Below are 21,451 nucleotides of genomic sequence, written 5' to 3'. Positions count from 1 at the left end.
CCAAGTGGATCTTGGTGAGAAGCACAAGAGAGTTTAGGGCAGTCGTTCGCAAATTTCAGTTCCAACAGCATCACTTAGAGGACTTATTAGAACACAGATTGCAGGGCCCCACCCCTAGCATTTTTGATTCAGTAGACCTGGGATGGGGCCCACGAATCTGCATTTCTCTGGGAATTCCCTGGTGGTCCAGTGGTTAGGATTCCAGGCTTTCACTGCGGGGGCCGGGTTCGATCCCTGGTCAGGGAATTAAGATCCCACAAGCTGCACGGTGTGGCGAAGAAAAAAGGAACTGCATTTCTGATGAATGCAGCTGGTCCAGGGGACCACACGCTGAGATCCCCTGCAGTAGACTGAGATGGGAGGCCATGAGATCTAATGCAGGCAGGGGAGGGAGTAAGGACGGAGCAGGCTGAGGGGACACAGAGGGTGTAAGAAAGAAGGGTTGTATTCCTTCTCTTCACAGTGAAGAGAAGACTGTGATCGTTCCTTCAGAAGGGCAGCTGTCCTACTTCTGTCTAGCTCTTCTTTCCTCTAGTTTTGGACTATGTACGGCAGGGGTCCTCACCCTGGGCCGCGGACCAGTACTGGGCCTGTTAGGAACCAGGTCGCACTGCTGCTTCCCGTCACTGGCTTTACCGCCTGAACCATCCCCCCCCCCCCCCCCCCAGGAAAAACTGTCTCCCATGAAACCGGTCCCTGGTGCCAAAAAGGATGGGGACCGCTGGTGTACTGTCCCTGTCCTTCCTGTAGTACTGGGATCTGCCTCCTTTCAAGCAGGGAATTTTTGAGAACTCTGGTGTCCAGTCTGATCTGTGGGAAGCTGGGCATGAAAACAGTGCACGGACAGAGGCGACACTGCCACAGAGGCGCAGAAGTGAAGGTGAAAAGGTTGTGACCAGTGAAAACTGCTCCAGGGACAGCATGCAAATTAACTAGTTTTTCTTCCCTCTGAGAAGGAGGTTAGGAATTGGGAAAAGCCAAAGAAGGAAAGCTGGGAGAAGCGAGGAAAGTAGCTAAGATTTTGTTTCCAGATGCAGCTCTTCAGGAGCCAGAATAGTCCCTGCAGGAATCTTCACTGCCAAGTCCTTTCTAAATCCTTAGCTATGTCACAGAATAACACATTTTATCCAGCTCTCCAAGGAATATGGCCTTAAATGGAAAGGATCTAGATTTTACTAAGTATGTGCATATATGTAAGATGCTGGACTGGGGATTTTACATGTGAAATAGACGTGCAAAAATGCAGAATGTTCCACTTGTTCTTATGTATTTAATTTTTGTTTCCTTACACTTTTTCTATCTTTCAAATTTTTTACAAGCATAATTTTATTTTTGACTTTATTTTGAAATAGTCTCAGATTTCAGAAGAGTTGCAAAGACAGTACAGACAATTTCCATGTACACCCTTTACTCAGACATCTCACATAACCATAGAATATTTATCAAAACTAAGAAATTAACATTGGGTAGTTGACTAAATTACTATTAACTAACCTACAGACTATTCAGATTTCACCAGCTTTTCCACTAATATCCTTTTTGTGTTTCAAGATCCAATCCAGAACACTACCTTGCACCCTAAACAAATTGAAATGACAACCTATGAAATGGGAGAAGATATTTACAAATGATGTGACCGACAAGGGCTTAATTTCCAAAATATACAAATAGCTCATATAGCTCAACAACAACAGCAAAATAACCCAATCGAAAAATGGGCAGAAGACCCAAATAGACATTTGTCCAAAGAAGATATACAGGTGGCCAACAGGCACAAGAAAAGATGCTCAGCATCACTAATTATTAGAGAAATGCAAATCAAAACTACAATGAGAAACCACTTCACACTGGTCAGAATGGCCATCATTAAAAAGTCTACAAATAACAGGGATTTCCCTGGTGGCAGAGTGGTTAAGAATCTGCCTGCCAATGCAGGGGACACAGGTTCGAGCCCTGGTCCAGGAAGATCCCACATGCTGCGGAGCAACTAAGCCCGTGCACCACAACTGGTGAGCCCACGTGTAGCAACTACTGAAGCCCGAGAGCCTAGAGCCTGTGCTCCGCAACAGGAGAAGCCACCACATTGAGAAGCCTGCGCACAACGAAGAGTAGCCCTTGCTCTCCACAACTAGAGAGAGCCCACACCCAGCAACAAAGACCCAACGCAGCCAATAAATAAATGAATAAATTTATTTTTTATAAAAGACTACAAATAACAAATGCTGGAGAGGGTGTGGAGAAAAGGGAACCCTCCTACACTGTTGATGGAAATGTAAATTGGTGCAGCCTCTGTGGAGAACAGTATGGAGGGTCCTCAAAAAACGAAAGAGTTGCCGTATAATCCAGCAATCGCACTCCTGGGCATATATCCACAGAAAACTAAAATTTGAAAAGATACATGCACCCCTATGTTGAGAGCACCACTCTTTACAAGCAACCTAAACATCCATCGACAGAGGAATAGATAAAGAAGATGTGGTACATATATACAATGGAGTATTACTCAGCCATAAAAAAGAACAAAGTAATGCCATTTGCAGCAACATGGATGGACCTAGAGATGATCATACTACGTGAAGTAAGTCAGACAGAGAAAGACAAATACCATATGATATCACTTATATGTGGAATCTAATAAAAAATGATACAAATGAACTTGTTTACAAAACAGAAACAGACTCACAGATCTTGTAATCAATCAAATTTATGGTTACCAAAGGAGAAACATGGGGGGTGATAAATTAAGAGATTGGGATTAACACATGCACACTGCTATATGTAAAAGAGATAACTAACAAGGACCTACTATATATACAGCACAGTTATATATATATGATTCACTTCGCTGTACACCTGAAACTAACAGAACATTGTGTCAACTATACTCCAATAACATTAAAAAAAAAGTATAAAGGATTAGAGAAAAAGTGATAGTAATTGAAGACAAGCTTATACATAATTGACATTCCTGAAGAATAAAACTGAAAACAGTAAATTGAAACAATTCAAAAAAATTATGTGAAATAAAAGACTTAAATCTATGGATTGAAAAGGTGCACACTGTCTTCCAGGAAAAAACAGACCCAGAAGAGTCATCACCAAACATACCTCTTTACAGAAGCTTAAACTTATCATCCATTCCTCCCTTGGTATCCGCGATTGGTTCCAGGATCCCCTGCAGACACCAAAACTTGTGGAGGTGCACGTCCTTTACATAAAATGGCAGAATGCAGCAGGCCGTCCGTACCTGCAGTTCCACACCCTTGGATTCAACCAACTGCGGATCTCATTTCCGCAAATGTGAAGGGCCAGGGCCGACCATGCTCTTTAGACCTCAGACCCGACTGAACCTCAGACAAGGACTTCCTTTCCAGGACCGGGACTCAGCGCTGGCCACCAGACCTCACACACCCACTCCCGCTTCTCCCCAGCCCACCCACCGGGGGAGGTGGGGCGCATTCCTCCTGCTCTGCTCCCACCTTCTGTCCTCGCAGAGCCTGACTTGATCGGGCATCTGCCTTTTACCTTAAGCCTTGCCCTCTGCCTTCTTCTTATCAGCATGCTACGGATATCCTATCCGTTTCAAGTCTAACCTTTTCCGTAAATAATCGCTTCACGGCCCCCTCCTTCACCAGCTCCAGGACAAAGGCCATGTCTGTCTGTTTCTTGTGTCCCCAGGGCCCCGAGGAGCGCCCACCAGAGCTGCTGCTAAATACACGTTGCACACAGTACGTACCCAACAAGCCCTTCTGTGTTCCGTCGCTAGACTCGGCGCCTCCGCTGTGCGACGTGTCAGGAGGCACCCAAGTGCGCCCCTAACCCGGGAGGCGAGTGCGCGAGGCAGGCCCTCGCCACCCTGCACGCACACGCGTGCCCCTCTGGCCCCGTCTGCTTCCCTCGCCTCTGACGCCTTTCTTATCACCCAGGGCTCAGGCCTCCATCCTCCCTTGCATTTAGACCTACCCTCACTCTCTGTTTCTTCCTCTGGGCACTAAAAATTTCTGCATCTATGCTTTTAGCTTACTTTCAGCAGCTGAACGCCACACCCGGCCCGGCGCCCGCCCTCCCTGGAGCTGACCTGCGGCCGTTCCTCAGCTCATCAGACGCCAGTCGGCTCACTTGCACCACCCCGCTCCTGGGCCGCGGTGCACGGCAGCCACACCAGGCACGGTCATCCCCGACCTGGAACTCAAGGGTGGTATGAAGATTATAAAACAGCAGGGGCAACCTACAGGGGGAGGGGAGTTTCCGGTTTCTGCCATACTAGTAACTTAATGAGAGCCGCTGGCTCCCTCCCCCTAAATCAGTTCTTGAAAAATGATGGAGCGCGAAGACGCCCTCAGCACCACCCCCCGTTAATACCACCAAACAGCCGTGCATATATACTTGAGAAGACTGGGCTGTTTTGAAATGGTAATGGAATGGTCACAGCCTGGGGTGGAGGGCAGCTGTGAGAGGATAAGTTAGGGGAAAAAAGGAGGAAAAAGCCCATCTGTGGAGATCTGGCACGGGGCCCACTGCTGACGCAGGGCTGCTGGGGCACAATCCCGCAGCGGCAAAGGCACACGGACCCGCCTCCGTCACGGAGAGCACGGATCCGCCTCAGATGTTCCTCTTCTCCGTTTTCCTCTCCATCACGATGATGCTTGTCCTTCAGGATGATTGAACACCTGTGGAGCACTTAGGGGCTCCCTCTTTACTCCTCTGTCAAAGCTACTGTAAGAAATGCAGAGTTTACACATTTTATTTACTTGATAACAAGCATAACGCTTCACAACTAAATCATTTCAGAACAGTGCCATAACCTGCTTTATCTGACCTCTGCTAAGATTCAAGGCTCTGGGGCGGGGCTGGCCGCTGCCCTGAGGCGGGCGACACTCACTTCACATCAACTTTTCACGCCCTCGGCCAAAGACGTCAGAGGCTTCACCACGCACACGACGGTGAACAGCCACGGGTGTAAGCACACGTGACGTCTCTTCCAATCAACCTGCAGCCTTGACGTGTCATCAGGAGACCTCATGGGGTGCGGTGAGGGGACGCCAAGAGATGTTCAGATACTGCGATCTGAATATTTTCAAATGAGACAATGTCAGAAGGTGGTCACTGATGTTTCTGTTGAAATTGAAAAGGTGGACTGTGAGTGGCACTGAGGGTTAAAATGGCATTGAATCTGAGATATCTTCATGTCTGTAAGTAGGAAAACACACTTCTATACATGTGAAATGAGAATGGTATCGCTCATCTACCAGAACATCAGATCGTGTATTTAGACTTCTGTCTCCAAATATGTCCAGTTTCTTTTAAACATTAAGGAACGAACTTCTGGCAGGATACTGACACGCTGATTTAAATAAGCCTCTCCATTTCAGCCTATCTACCAGAGAGGTGTGGACAAAAGACTCATTTATGTAATGACACCTATTAAATAAGCTACATTCTATGAACATGCCAAAAGGTAGTATCAACAGGGAACGTATCAGACATCGACGGCTTTATCTTCAGTACACTGTGCAAATAACATTGGATTTATTCAACTACTTGACGTACACGGTACACAGTTTTAGCTACTTACGTGAAATATTTAAAACATTAACAAAGCCAAATATTATCATTAAAATTTCCCACAAAGATCTCAGCTCAGCAAGTTGGTCGCCCAGCCTATGTTCAGCCCATTTCACAGAGCTCGGCTCCAGGAAACGGGGCAGGATGGCTCTGAGTGTACGTGGTGCAGTCAAATGCTCTACCACTGAGCTATACCCCCTGAGTGTACGTGGTGAAGGCATGTCCCAGGCACGGGCTCTCAAACTAGGCAGGTGGTGAGGAAGAATCACACGTCACGATTACAGCCACAGTCTACTTGCTGACACCAGATGGAGTGTGGAACTTGAATGCGCAGAGTGGGCCTGCAGTGAGACTCCTGGCCCACAGCACAGAACACATGGGACAGGAAAAACCTTCAGCCAGAGACGGCTGCCCTGAGCTGTTTCAGTCTGCTCTCCTTCCTGCTTAACTATCTGAGGAGGCTTAGTCCCTGCAGCTGTACCTCAGACCTGTCCCCATTCTTTAAGTAGGACAATTTTACTCCAGTTAAAGTAAAAATTGAATTGTGTTTCATAAAAAACACCTCATCATCCCCATATAGAGTACATCGCTGCATTTGTATTTCTTATCCAGGCTTAAAAAAACTGCCAGTGTTAAGTAAAGACAAGGTGGCCCAGTGGTTAAGAATCCGCCTGCCAGTGCAGGGGACACGGGTTCGAGCCTGGTCCAGGAGGATCCCACGTGCCGCGGAGCAACTAAGCCCGTGCACCACAACTACTGAGGCTGTGCTCTAGAGCCCGCAAGCCACAACTACTGATCCCACGCACCAGAACTACTGAAGCCCGCATGCCTAGAGCCCGTGCTCCGCAACAAGAGAAGCCACAGCAATGAGAAGCCCGTGCACCTCAAAGAAGAGTAGCCCCCGCTCGCAGCAACTAGAGAGAAGCCCGCGCAGCAACCAAGACCCAACACAGCTGATAAATAATTAAAAAAAAAAAAAGTAAAGACAAGATGCAGATTAGTTTCCATTTTTATTAAAGCTGTTTTTTTCTAAGTAATATATTACACTTAAATACCATAAAGATTAGTTCTTAAATCTATTTTATTAAAAATATAAACGAAAAGAAAATAATTCACCACTCCCTCCCCAATCCTGACTAAATGTATCAAAAAAAAAAAAGGTCATTCTTTCAGGTAAGTTCCTTCTTCAGAATAAGCAGCACAGATTTTATCATGTCAGTCTCCTCGGGCTGCAAGGACATGGCACGGATGACGGGTGCCAACTACAAAACAGGTCTGTGGGGCCGTCACTGGTGCCCGTCTCCTCCTGCCAGGACGACTCAAACGCCCTCAGAAACAGGCTCCTCTGTCTCCAGTCAGTGTCCAAGGGCAAGGACAGCGCTAAGGCCCGCGCACAGGCCACTGCGATGAACGTGACATGTAAGCCGGCGTACTCCAGGAGGTGGGTCAGAGCCAGCAGTGACCTAGCAGTTCTGCATGAGTTTCAGTTACAGAATATTAGAGCTGGAACGCATCTGAGAAAGCATCTAGTCACTTTACAGATGGTCTCAATCAGTGAGTCTTCTAATATTGAAGAGAATATTGATAAAAACTTATGGAATACTCTGGTATGCTTATTTATGTATCTTCCTAAACCTATGTAAACTTCCTTAATTTATGTTTCACTTTCAAATATTGAGACACTCTAAGCCAACATATTAGGCTGAAACTAATTTTAAGCATAACTTATAATATTTTTAGAATGCCTAGTTGGTCTTAACAAAAATAAGTATCCTTAAGAAATAAGTAAGGGAAAAGGATGTTTTTCAGGAGAATACAGAGAGATCTACGTTAAGACTACTGAACTGCTTGCCAGTTTCATTTGTGAAAGCTGTCAGCTCAAGTCTAGCGACATGGCTTTTGCTTCCTTCCTGTAAATTCTGTTCTTGAAAACCTGAGAGACACATTCACTTGCTAATTTTGACACTGGGACCTTAATACTATCAAAATGAACCCAAGTCTGAACTGAACACTGAGGTAGTCAGTTTTTACAAGCACTTGACCCTTTCTGAGTCAGAAAGGACTTCAGTCTACGGTCCTCACATGAGCTATCCCCATCCCTGCCCCCCCTCACCCCCCCAGCGCTGCAGTCTGCACAGGCTCCTTCTCAGTGAACATCAAGGGCATTACCTGCCACAGGACACCAACATTTAGGTCATTTCAAATTCTTCAGCTGAAAGCTGAATTCTAGCCTGCTAATTCCGCGTTGAAATTTCAGATTTTAAAAATCCTTGTTTTTAGAATATTGTTTTAGAATTTTATCATATTCTAAGTGACTAAACCATGCCTCTTAAAATTTCTTGCAGGTTCAGTGGCCTTCTAAATCTTCACTGAGTATACTACGCAGAATCAGTGGTACGCAGTCACTTTCAAGACTTGCTGAAGAGGAAGGAAGACACCGGCACAGTTTACCCTCAAAAACTCAAGACTTCTTAACATCATACTTTATCAGGTTCTACATTTGTGCAGAGAAAACACTGGGCTACCAGATTCCAAGCTTAACAAATATATATAGAAAAAATGTCATCTATATTTTTTTCAGAAAGTCATTAGTGCAAATATAATTATATCAATAAAAAATAAAGCAAAAATATATTTCAAGTATAAAAAGCACCATGCTCAGAAACAATACTACCTACATGGCATTACTGCACAACCGTCAAAATACAACTGAACCTGTCACTATGAGTCTCAAATATATTATTAATCCATATTATTTTTGGTGAAATTCTTTATACAACTTTGCAGGATGATTCATAATCACATTAGGTATATAAGTTTAGATTTTTATAACTTTCTTTAAAAATATACTCTACATTTTCCTCTAACTTTGCATGATTTAAAGTATGCAGGACATAGGCAGAAACACCACTGCTATCAGATGGTCCTTGCCTGAGGCTGGCTATGCTAGAGATCCCCAGCTTTTCAAAACGACAAATACCTCCAATTTAAAACTGTAGGCAAATAAGTATTTTAAATGTATGCATTTAAAAAAAAGGGTGACTTTCCTTTATGCTGGCGTTGCTGTTTGGGTCCAGTGCCAAACAGCAAGTTGGAATTACTCCTTAGTAATTATGCCATTTGCTCACTTATCATAATTTTTTAAACTAAGAGCTCAACACCTGCATGCTGAATTAAAGGGGCAAGCAGTGGATGAATGAATGAATGAACGCTTGTCCAAGGACTGTGTTTATAATGCCACAGGACTTCATCACCTTCAGAAGAAAAACTGGGCACCATTCACCCCTAAAGAATTTCGAATTGGGTTTACTAAACAGGGCTGGTCAGCTCTGGTTGCCAGAGCAGAACTGCTTCTGGGGACCAGAATCTACGGGTGACAGAAAGAGTGTCAAATACAAGAGGTAAAGGACATTGCCTCCTTTTAAACCAAAGGCAATCTTCTGACTTCTGTGGATGAAGCCCCCATGCACTGTGTGGTAAAGTGGACTCTACTAGATAGGCCCTACACCAAATCTACACTCTGCTATAAACAATTCAGACCACCTTGTTTCGACTTACATCTTTCCTTCTTATACATAAAATAATTTTCAGATAGTAGAAATTCTTCTGTAACAATTTCTAAGCCTATCTGAAAATAGCTGCATACCTGTCTATATAAGAATTTCTTTTTATCTTCATTGGTCAAAAAGGACAGTTCTATTTTTGTTGGATTACAGTTGTCATAGCTATTATCTGAAAAACACACAGTTAAGTTTCCTTCCATTTGCACGTCTTCATTGTTTTCACAGGGCAGAGTATTTTTCTCTCTCTGCTTCCCAGTTTTTCAGGTCATTATTAAACTAATGGAGAACACAACTGGAAGCTACTCTCTGAAGATCAGTGAGTATAGATACAGCTACCAACACAGCAGGAAACTGCCACACAGCTGGTCTGAAAAAGGCTAGTATGGTTAAATCATAAGATTTAGCAAAATATAATTAAAACAAACCTCTTTAGAACAAAGAGAACAATGATTTAGATGTACCATATACAGTCATTAAATTCAAAACAGGTATAACAGTGATGCAGAAATCCCAATTCAAATTATTTTCTGTAAGTCAAAGGACAATTTATACTCTTGAGGACAGGGTCCACAACTTATCATCTTGCAGTGATTAGCCGTTCTTTAAATTATTGCAGCAGTGATGAACCTTCCCATTGTTTTAGGTTAGTGAACATGCTGAGGTATGTAATCACTGAAATTTTCACCTATTATCCCATTTTCAAAGGAAAACTTCAGGAAGGTTATGAATTCTGAACAATAAATAGACTTGGTGATTTGGAATTCCTTCTCCTTCTCCAAACTTTGAGGCTGTTGGGTTGCGGATGAGGAGTGCCTGCTGTGAAGCTCTGCTTCAGGATCTGACTGCGGTCAACACCTCCAAGCCACAGTCAGGAATGTCGCTTCTGCCACCTTCCCAGGCTGGCACGTGCCCAGATTTTGTGCTTTGTCCATAGGAACATGACACAGAGGAATGTCTTGAGAATTCACTTTTCCATTCCTAATGCCACGCGCACAGAAGAAATCCAGCCAGCAGCGGAAACAGATTGCCTAGCAGTAGCCAGAGGGTGACCACCAGGCTAGAGGAACGGGAACAGAGATCTAGGGTTGAACACAAAAAACTGACTTTCCATAGGCATTTTTGGAAAAAGTTATATCAACTAAAATATTGACAGATGAGTAGAGGTAATTATTAAAAGGTGAGGAAGGACTTACCTTGGAGAGTGGAATCAAGCGTGACTTCCTAAAATCCAGATATGTAACGTCTTTTTTTATATTTACAGAAAAAGAACAAAATGTTTACGCAGGAGAAAAGAAGATGTACCTACCATAACAAGGTTCAAAAAAAGGGATCCAAGAAAAGACAGAAGTGTCTCCAGGTAGTATCCTGGCAAAGCTAAACATGCCACACAGGAACGTAAGTGAAACTCTCGGCGATGATGACAAGCGATGCAAGACTCTCTTCTTTTGCTCTCCCTTGTCCCTTCTAAGCAGGGTGACCATATAATTTATCACCCCATATCAGGACATGCTGGGATACGTGTTGAAATAAGCTTCCAGCCTCGAGCTGGAGCCTCTCCTGCCCGTGGTGCCACAGCAGCAAGCGAACCCTTAGGTAACTTTCCTGTCTGTGTAAATGCTCCACCTGGCCACAGCCACAGCACACCCAGTCAGCCAACTGCCAACCAGCAAGCCAGCCCTGGGCTCCACACTTATTTCCTTATTCCCTGATCTTCCCAAATGAGATCAGATACTTAACCCCAGCCCATCACCCTCAGCTGAATGCTTCTTTCTTGTTTCCTGCTTGTAACCCCTTTCCCTTATTTTACAGTTCTGTGGACTCCTTCGAGACTGCCTGTGTGAAATAAAATTTGTTTTGATCAGCTACATTGTTCTCTTTGATGATTCTAACACAAGGGAATGCTATTAATAATCATAGCAGGACAAGAGGCACATGGACTGTCCCAGGCTAAACAGGACATATGAAAAAAACAAAAACAAAAACACACCAGGACATATGCTCCCCAATCTCTAAGTATCTACCTATCTATCCATATCATCCCAGACTTGATTTAGAAACAGCAGACGATTCTGTGGGTTTTTGGCAATAGGAGTATATTTTAATTTAACTAAGAGTTATTCTAACAGCTAAAACTATTTCCCCCAAACAATTCTCAGAATGGAGAACATTTTTAGCAGTCAAGAGATCAGGTCAACCTGACTTTATTTTAGGATGAGTTGTCCTTTCTACTATTTTGACCAATAAAGAACCAACCAAGACTTCAAGTCTGACTTGCTTAAAAGGTAAGAAAAAAAGACTCGTCTTCAGCTACAGAATTAATAAAATGATCATGTTAAGGCACTGGAGCTTGTTTTTCTGAGAACTGTGTGGTGCGGAATAAGAATTCTGAAAAATTACTTCACTGTATGTAACACAGGTAAACCACGGGGAACTTACAGCCTTCCCCAATGGAACCAGCTGGCAATCGTTGAATCTTAGACAAATCAATCCTTCTCAAAGCGTGGTACTTGGGTCAACAACATCAGCATCACCTGGGAACTTGTTAAAAATGCAAATCCTCAGGCTCCAACCCAGATCTTCCGAATCAGAAACTCAGGGGGTGAGTCCCAGCAATCTGTATTTTAACACGATTCTGACGCGTGCCAAAGTTGGAGAACTTCTGACCTAGGGCTGCACTGTCCATTATGGCAGCCATTAGCTATATTTAACTTTAAATTAAAACTATTTAACTTTAAATTAACCAAAATGAAGTAAAATATTTAGTTCCTCAGTCACACTAGCCACATTTCACGCTTAATAGTCACATGTGGCTGATGACAACTGTATGGCACAGTACAGATTACAGAACACTCTGTCACCCCAGAAAGGTCTACTGGATAAGTTCTGGCCTAGAACATCAGAAACAGTGGTCTTGGCTGGAATAAGGAATAGACCCTGGAGTCACTAATAACACAGGCATATTCTTTTATCTCCTGATTCTCAATGTGGCCCAAAGGAAATAGGAGGAGAACTCAACTAGCTGTTGTTTATCTACTGTTGGTACTAAAATTTAACAAACTATTAAAACATTAACGGCAGCTCTGGAACATTTGCTGTCCTTCAAAAACACTGCACTTTCTGTGATAGTATTTTTTAAAAAGGAAAGATACAAAGAGGGTGTTTCAAAATGAATCAGAGACGATCAGATCTGGGTTTTGATCTGAACCTCATCAGCTGTGACAGTGAACATATCACTTAATCTCTTTATACCTTAGTTTTTTCATGTGTAAAATGATAATTCCTACCTCATTAGGTTTTGTAATGACTGAATACAATGATATAGACATAAAGCACTCAGCAAAGGGTCTAGCATTTAATAAGTGGAAACAAAGCCTCTACAATCCGAAGAGATCAGAAAGCGTTCAGAACGACATCTTTCATACTCACTAATGGAAACTATGCCTAAAAGGCATCTATTCTTGTAATATTTTATACATTTTTCAAACTTGTGGTAGTGATTTGGAGGTTACAATCCTTTTTTGAACATGTTTCCTTGTAGAACTGGTTAACGGGAAGAAGTCACGACGCAGCACCACAGCATTAGCAGGGTGACTGTGAAGAGTCAGCCAGGTAAGAAGTCACATCTACGGTGCAGGTTGGGGGGGGGCGGGGGGTCTTTGCAATCTCTACTCCCCTCCTCCTCTCAGCAGACCCACTCTTCTTTGCCCCGCTCCGAGGACAGGCACTAGTCACTCCACAGCTCCTTGACCTGGCCTGGCTTTCTCCTCATTTCCACCCATTCTTCTACTGTACTCCTAAGAGTCTTACCCCCGAACCAGCTGGAGTAACTCTCTTTAACTCAAATCTAACTGCTAATGGCTTAATCACTGCTCATCTCTTGGACAATGAGATGGTGGTAGTTCTTACAGTCAACTCTGAGATTAGGCCTGAGGATGGGAGCTCCATCAGAACCACCTATTTGCAGACTAGCAGCCCTTTTTTATTTTTTTATGGCGCACGGGCTTCGTTGCTCCGTGGCATGTGGAATCTTCCCAGAGCAGGGCTCGAACCCATGTCTCCTGCCTTGGCAGGCGGATTCTTTACCACTGCGCCACCTAGGAAGTCCTAGCAGCCCTTTAATTCTACCCAAAGCAATTCAACAAGAACAACAAAATTAAGTCATCCTACCACTTCATATAAAAGTTAACTAAGAGTATTTAACACTACATTTACTATATACCATACCAAAAGGACTTAAGATCTTTTAATTCATTGTGCATTACTATTATAACTGCAGAAAACTCAGTTGGCTCACAGGAGGTAAGTGAAAAGAGTTAACACAGCAGGCCTGAGATGGCCATCATTTGAAAGTCCTGTTTGCAAGGACGGCCTTTAGCTGGTGTTTGGGAAGTGGTTTCTTCCAGACGTCATCCACTTCCTACTTTCCCTTTGCTGATTCCGCTTTGTATCTTTTTGCTGTAACAAGGCTTAGCCATAAGCACAGCGAGAGGCTGAGTCCTGTGAGTCCTAGAGAATCCTGAAATCTGGGGGTGGTCCTGGGCACCCCTAACACAATTATCTCCCCGAACTCACCCTCTATTTATAGTCCACGTCTTGATAAAGCCCCCAGAACGTGGGAAAGAAAGGAAATTAAATTTTAGAAGTGAAGAAACTTTGAGCTGTAAAGTAGATGTAGCCCTCTGTTTTCAACCAGACCATGGAACAAGCAAAGGGCTACGCAGTTCCATTTAAAAAATAACTCTAGCTGAGAAAATGAAACATGGCCTATTCCAATATGTCAGACTGTCACAAAATCTCACAGGTCCTTTAACTGAAATATCATAGACCACAGGTCAAAGCTTTCACCGAGAGCTCACGAACTCCTCTTTTATAACTCAGACATGGGCCGGCAGCCTCCGCCTGCACATCCTCATTAATGGGGAATGCCTCTTCTCAAGACAGTCCCTTCCAGTCCTCTCCTGGTTCTAAACGATTTTACTGGAATCTATCTCCCTACAACTTCAATTCACTGGTCTCAAGTCTACTCTCTGGAGTTTCACAGAATAAGTAAAATATCCCTCAGTGAAAACCACTCTCTTTGCCAGTCTGTCTTTCGATCTCATTGTGTCTATCTGCAGCTCCCTGTACCTTTCTCTCCTTTGTGGGCATGTCCATCCCTTTTTTGAGCACCTTTTCCAGTGTCTTTCCTTCTTTCACCTCACCTAGTTATAATATAACTAAAATATATTTAATTGCTTTTTATATTCAATGAACAGAATTTTTACTCAATTTCAAAATGCATGGCTGAAACATTAACTTTTTGTAACTTTCAATGAATTTTTTTTGCGAAGGTCAGAGGTTCTTCACATAAAAAGTTTTCTTACCCTCACTCTTAACTCAAGAGAGGTGTCAAGTCTACCGACCTTCAATTTCTAACAATGGAGGGAAGGAGATCTTCCCATAAAACTGCAATTAGAAGAGAAGATGTGCAACCTGTTTTAAGCTTCCTTGCAGAGAATTTTCAACATCTTGTAAGAAAAGTCCCTCTCTTTACTCCAACCACAGAGACTACTCACCCAGGGGCAGAGCTCGGGTCAAGTTGGTAGTTGGAGGATCTGTTTCTGGGGGGCAGAGCCCACAGAAGTCCCAACACGATGGGCAGAGCAAGTTTCCATCATGAATCCAGCCGTTCATCTGAATACTGACGGGGAGGACCTGCCCGGCCCTACTACACAAATATGAAGTATCCTGAACCCAAACCTTCAGACCTTGTGGAGAACAAGAAACCTTCAAAAAGTGGAAAAAAAAAATTAGATCAGTAAGATTCTAGTATGTGAGACTTCTTCAATTGTAGGAAAATACGGTAGAATTTACTAAAACTGTTAGCTATAAAAGACAATTTGGGTGGTGGGGGTTGGGGTGGGATGAATTGGGAGATTGGGATTGCCATCTATACTTTACTAATAAGGAAAAAAAAATCAAATTGTACACTTTATATGCAGTTTATTGTATGTCAATTATATCAATAAAAGTTCTTAAAAAAAGACAATTTGGGATGTGGGCATATTTTAATTTCAAAGAGGGTTAAGTTATTCATGTTCTAAAAGAATTTTACTCTGTGGTAGTAGTTCTTCAAACTCTGAGTCTAGTATCTTTTAAAAAATCTAATGAAAATTATGGACACTTTTCCTGAAATACACAAGGTAACATACAGCTTTACATACAATTTGGATTCACAGACCCCTGAAGCCAAGTCATCAATAATAACGATTCTGTAGATTCTAGTATCCTCCTATAATTCAGCTTAAATCTCTGTCAAAGAGTCACTAATCATGCCACTCTTTCTACAAGTTACTAAATTTTGTAAATCAAATTTTTATTAGTTTTTCAAAATTAATTAATTAAATTTTGGCTGTGCTGGGTCTTAGTTGTGGCATGCAGGATCTTCGTTGCGGCATGCGGGTTCTTTTAGTTGCGGCATGCAGACTTCTTAGTTGCAGCATGTGGACTTCTTAGTTGTGGCATGTGGGATCTTTAGTTGTGGCATGTGAACTCTTAGTTATGGCATGCATGTGGGATCTAGTTCCCCGACCAGGGATTGAACCCAGCCCCCTGCATTGGGAGCGTGGAGTCTTACTCACTGGACCACCAGGGAAGTCCCTTATTAGTTGTTTCAAATTATAAAAATAATATATGTTCATTGTAATAAAAAATGCACAAAGTATAGAAATGACACAGTAAAAGTTAGTTATCCTTTATATCCCAGATGCTCTGCGCAGAGATGAAGATGGTCACAGTGATTTTATACAACTGGTCCTGCATCTTTAAAGGCAAGATTTATATTTCAAAAACAATGGGTAACTAATGAAATCAATTTTAAAAAGCAAACATATTAAAGCTAACTTTAAGAAAATTTTAAATACCTGTGTCTTCTTCAAAGTTGTTTTCTAAAAAGATTTCACATGGGACTTCCCTGGTGGCACAGTAGTTAAGAATTCGCCTGCCAATGCAGGGGATATGGGTTTGATCCCTGGTCTGGGAAGATCCCGCATGCCGTGGAGCAACTAAGCCCGTGTGCCACAGCTCCTGAGCCTGCGCTCTAGAGTCTGGGAGCCACAATTATTGAGGCTGTGTGACACAAATACTGAAGCCCGTGTGCCTAGAGCCCGTGCTCTGCAACAAGAGAAACCACCACAGTGAGAAGCCTGTGCACCACAACGAAGAGTAGCCCCCACTCGCTGCAACTAGAGAAAGCCTTTCCCAGCAATGAAGACCCAAAGCAGCCAATAAATAAATAATAAATAAATTAATTTTTTAAAAAAAGACTTCACATTATGCTACTTCACCTTAAATATTTCTTGGACTTCTCTCCTGGAACTATCTTCAAAGCAAGTGCATGCTTCTGAATACTTTGATGGTGGCAAATTTTTACTTTGCAAGCAGATGTATCTTTCGGAAATATCCAAACTTGCCCAGATCCAAGTCTGGTAAAGGTAGTTGACTAAACTGGTTAAAACTAGGTCACCATAGGTATGATGCAAAATACTAAAACTGACTTCTTAGATGGCTATTAAACTATTTCTAAAAGCAATTTAAAAAGGAGTTCTGAAAGTGTATTTCAACAACGGAGTCATTTTTAAAATAACTCTTTCATCAATTAAGTTTAAATACAATATTCATTAGGAAGTTTAAGTTATAATAAGCGATCAGGAAAATAAACAACAAAGTGTAAACTCTTCTATAAGTGTCATTCAATGACCCACACCTAGTAAGCATCAAAACAGCCACAATGCAATGTAATCATTCTTTTAAGTGAGAATTGACTGGGTGAAGCCCATGACACATTGCCTGACCTCTAGCAGCTTTAACTGAGGAGAGAAGGGTAGGATATAAAAAAATTTCCCCCCAAAATTAACAGTGTCAGACTGTTTTATGATTAAGAGTCAATAAATGATAGAAAAAAGAACAACAAAGATTAGAAAGTTTCATTGAAGAAAGAGTATTTATATTCTAAAGATGTGCACAGGTTTCGATCACAGTGAAGGAGACCTGTTGCGACCTGGTGGGCTGTGTCAGAGTCCAAGCAGATGAGAAGGGTAACCCCATAGTGGGGGAAGAAGATGAAAAAGATGTGAACAGATCAAATGACAAGCCTATTAAGGACAACGAGAGCCAGATTTCTCACTACTGGAAAGAAGAGTTACAAATACGGGAAGGGAGAAAACTAAAATAAATTATTTGGTGTTAAACTGGAATCAAAGATACTGCTGCAAACTCATGGTTATATATATGCACAGGTATTAGTACATATAAAACTACACACACACATATATTTCCTAGCTCTGTTCATCAAGAAGGCCTGGGAGCAGCTATATCCCAACAGCAATGAACAATAAATACATCTAGCACCCAGACTTTAGTCTCCAAATATCTCACTCCACTAAAAGAAACAAGAGCGAGCTCCTTGGAGAAATGATTAATTCCAGGGCTGGGGCAAAGAAAGTGAAGATGAGCCCAGAATATCTTGTGCTAGGAAACAAGGAAATATTAAAAAAAATAGGACAAAGCCAAAAGGACAGAGGAACCAACCTGAAGGGCTCCCTTTGGCTAAATGTGGGCCAGTGTGAACAGCCACATAAATAACGACAGTAATGGTGATACCCACTGAACAAAACGCATCCATGAGTCAGTGATACCCACTGAATAAAACGCATCCAGACTTAATGCATAAATTAACAAAATGAAAGTATGACAAGAAATAAGTTACTGATACAGTACTTTCCCCCCCAGTACTTACCAATTAAAAAGGGAATTAATTAAAAGAGAAAACAGTAACTTGACAGTGGAGACCCTGGTAGGTGCCTGGAAGTCAGCATGGCCAGCAACGGGAACAGTCAGGAGTGCACCACCAAAAGAACACAAGCATCGCTTCTGTGACATAACCGCCCCAAACACATTACATGAATTGAATCAAGAGGAAACATCAGGCGAACCCAAACTGAGACACGTCCGAGACAAGAACTGGCTTGTGATCTTTATAAGTGTCAAGGTTATGAAAGCCAAGAAAAGACTGAGGAACTGTTCCAGATTGAAGGAGACGAGAGATGTGACAATTACTCAGTACGTGATATTAGTCCAGATCCTATTACTACAAGGACATTATTGGGACAATAGGCAAAACTTGAACGGGGTCCAAGAATTAGATGTATCCATGTTAATTTCCTGAATTTTTTGTAGTATTGTGGTCATACAGGAGGATGTCTTTCTTTAGAAGGAATATACATTAAAGTACTTGGGGGTGAAGGGGCAGCCTGTCAGCAATTTGCACTTAAATGACTCATATTTTTGTACCATTCCTGCAACTTCTCTATCAAAAATAAGTAAAGCAAAGAACAACAAAAAACAAGATGGCTAATGCATATGCTGTTTGGAAATCATACACATTTTCCCATATAAATGGTTGTGAGTATTAAATTAGCAAAATTAACTGACAACACTAGGTACTACAGGGAAGCCAAGTACATTCAATCTTTGTAGATGGTGTTACAAATCTACGTAGTCCCTTTGTGGTGGTGGTGGTGTAGGGAAAACATGAAAATAGGTTGAAAAGGTCATCCTCCTATTACAGTTCACACTGTTTCAGTTTTATCCCCTTTAACCTAATATTCTCACTTACGTGAATTTATTTCAAAAAATTGATTTTAAAAAGATAAAGCATGTAAATTTACTTATAAAAGCATTTTTATATAGTGAAAAGTGAAAATTAACTCAATATCTAACAGGAAAATGACTTCCCTAATTATGATACTTTAAAATGATGCAATGTTCTACACCTATGAAGAATAGTAAGTATTATTATTGGAAAAACTTGGAAAAGGTATGTTGATCTGTATAAAAGTAGTAAGTAAAGGCACAAAAACAAAATCACGTATTATGATTACAACTAGATCAAAACTATGTACTGCAGCAATACATAAATCTTCAATAGAATGAATTCATCAGAAAATGGTTGCTGGATTATAGTTGTCAGATTATAGCTGGGAAGTGTTTAGTTTTAATTGTCTTTTATAAGGTTTCAAAGATAATTTTACATGACTTGTATAGGGTGCGAATTATACCTCAACAAAGCAGTTACCAAAAACCAAGAGTTAATTTTAAAGAAACTTTTAAAATAATGTTAAATTGCCAGCTACATTAGTCCATTTATCTCTTGTAGGTAAAATGGCACAACGAATTCTTATCTTTCAGTTTTCAGGATCACACACTCCTCCTTCACGTCTGTTATTAGTGTATGGAATATTCATTAGTTTGAATGCTCCTAAGTTACAGAATGCCTGTATCTTAGTAAGTTCTATGGTGAGGGGGTCATTTAATATCAGACATGCATAATAAATTAAGAAAATAGTAGTTTGCCCTCTTTGGATTTCTAATTTCAAAGGAAAAAAAAATCAACTACTAAAATAAGTAGTTGATTAATTAATTCTTATATCCATGCTTTCTTCAGATATTATAAAATAAATTATAGTTTTTTCCCATTACAAAGTAGTTTTGGGCTTCCTGGTGGTGCAGTGGTTAAGAATCTGCCTGCCAATGCAGGGGACACAGGTTCCAGCCCTGGTCCGTGAAGATCCCACATGCCAAGGAGCAACTAAGTCCGTGCACCACAACTACTGAGCCTGCGCTCTAGAACCTGTGAGCCACAACTACTGAAGCCTAGAGCCCTAGAGCCTGTGCTGCACAAAAAGAGAAGCCACCGCAACGAGAAGCCCCGCGCAGAGCAATGAAGAGTAGCCCCCGTCTCTACAACTGGAGAAAACCTGTGTGTAGCAACGAACACCCAATGCAACCATAAAAAAAATAATAATAATAATAAAAAAAGTTTTTTCAGAACATTTATTGAGATACAGTTAACATATAATAAACTGCATATATTTAGAGTATATTGTTTGGTATCCCAATCTCCCAATCCATTCCTCCCCAACCCTCCCCTTTAAAAATAATTTAAAAAAACCAAACAAAGCAGTTTTAAGTTATAAAATTACATGTTTCCTGGGACTTCCCTGGTGGTCCAGTGGTTAAGAATCTACCTACCAATGCAAGGAACACAGGTTCAATCCCTGGTTGTGAATTAAGATCCCACATGCCGAAGGGCAACTAAGCCCTCGCGCTGCAACTACTGAGCCCTTGCACTCTGGAACCTGCACACCACAACTAGAAAGCCCAAGTGCCACAATGAAGAGCCTGCTCACCGCAATGAAAGTTTCCACGTGCCACAACGAAGAGCACACTCGCCGCAACTAACACCCGATGCAATGCAGGCAAATTAAAAAAAAAAAAAAGTTTCCTAATATTTCCTTAGGATATATGCCTAGAAGCAAAATTATTATAAAATTTGCTGATATACAGAAACTATATATAATTTTTAAACAAACAGAGAAAGGCAGTTTCTCTCAAAGAAATGACAATATTTCGACAAAACACAAACATCCAAACTAATATTTATAATAAATAAGTTGAAGTATTAACCAGTAGAAATAAAAGATGCAAAATGTATTTGAAAATATAAAAACCATATAATGAGATACAATTATATAACGTTTGGTATAATTATTAATAATCATATGATTTACCTGATAGCATCCACTCCCCCAGTCCGGGTAACTCAGCTTCCTTTCACACTTCTCCATGACAAATGCTGATTTCTGAATTAGACAAACTGAATGAGGTCCATACTTTTCAGCACCATAGTTTTTAAAAAGGTCTGAAGCAAACCAGAAAAATTTTCTCTATTAAAAATTGACTTTGGGCTCAAAGAATAAGACATTGAAGCACTCCACTCTTATGATTAAAAGTTGCTTTAAAAATCCAACGTTTCATGGAAATTTTCAACTAAGAAATCAAGAGAGAGGGTTTCAAACTCAAACTGGATTCTCAATAAAGGAATTAGTAGGAGAAAATTATTACGTCAGAAACGAGATAAAACTGGGCCTAAGGCATCTAAGTTAAATTTATAGAGGAAATGGCACTAAGGATCACCTCCAGTGGTGGCCTAAATAGGAGTCACTTCCCAAGTGACCCACGACAGGATGAGGCCAAGTGATTTACATAATGAAGACGTATACAATGAAGCTGCAACTTCTGCAAAACGTTCTTGTATTCTCAACGTATGCCATCTCCTGGAAGTCAATAAATGGCAGGCTGTTCTAGTCTTAGACTAAGCACAAACCCGCAGAGGTATGGGATAGACTAAAAGGCCTCTACATAGGTAATGGACAAAGGGATGAAGGCCTTAATGCCTAGAAATTAAAAAAAAAAAAAAAAGCCTATGAATAATTTTCTCTCTT

At 41.5% G+C, this 21,451-nt stretch overlaps 1 protein-coding gene across 5 annotated transcripts in view; it reads right to left on the bottom strand.

The window, feature by feature from the left end:
- Positions 1 to 3,241: 3,241 nt before the first annotated feature.
- Positions 3,242 to 21,451, bottom strand: part of LMLN (leishmanolysin like peptidase) — a 63,711-nt gene continuing 45,501 nt past the window's right edge. For 2 of the 5 annotated variants that reach the window (XM_057738768.1, XM_057738771.1), the window contains 3 exons: positions 20,738 to 20,868; positions 14,684 to 14,894; positions 6,559 to 10,207 (listed from right to left, as the gene is read on the bottom strand). In XM_057738768.1, coding sequence (XP_057594751.1) covers positions 10,107 to 10,207; positions 14,684 to 14,894; positions 20,738 to 20,868 — 443 coding nt within the window. In that variant the 3' untranslated portion in view covers positions 6,559 to 10,106. The other 3 variants (XM_057738770.1, XM_057738769.1, XM_057738772.1) reach the window with 3 other exon arrangements.

Source organism: Hippopotamus amphibius, chromosome 6 (assembly GCF_030028045.1).
Source record: "Hippopotamus amphibius kiboko isolate mHipAmp2 chromosome 6, mHipAmp2.hap2, whole genome shotgun sequence".
In the NCBI taxonomy this organism is placed as follows: domain Eukaryota; kingdom Metazoa; phylum Chordata; class Mammalia; order Artiodactyla; family Hippopotamidae; genus Hippopotamus; species Hippopotamus amphibius.
This window is presented reverse-complemented; position numbering and strand designations above follow the sequence as displayed.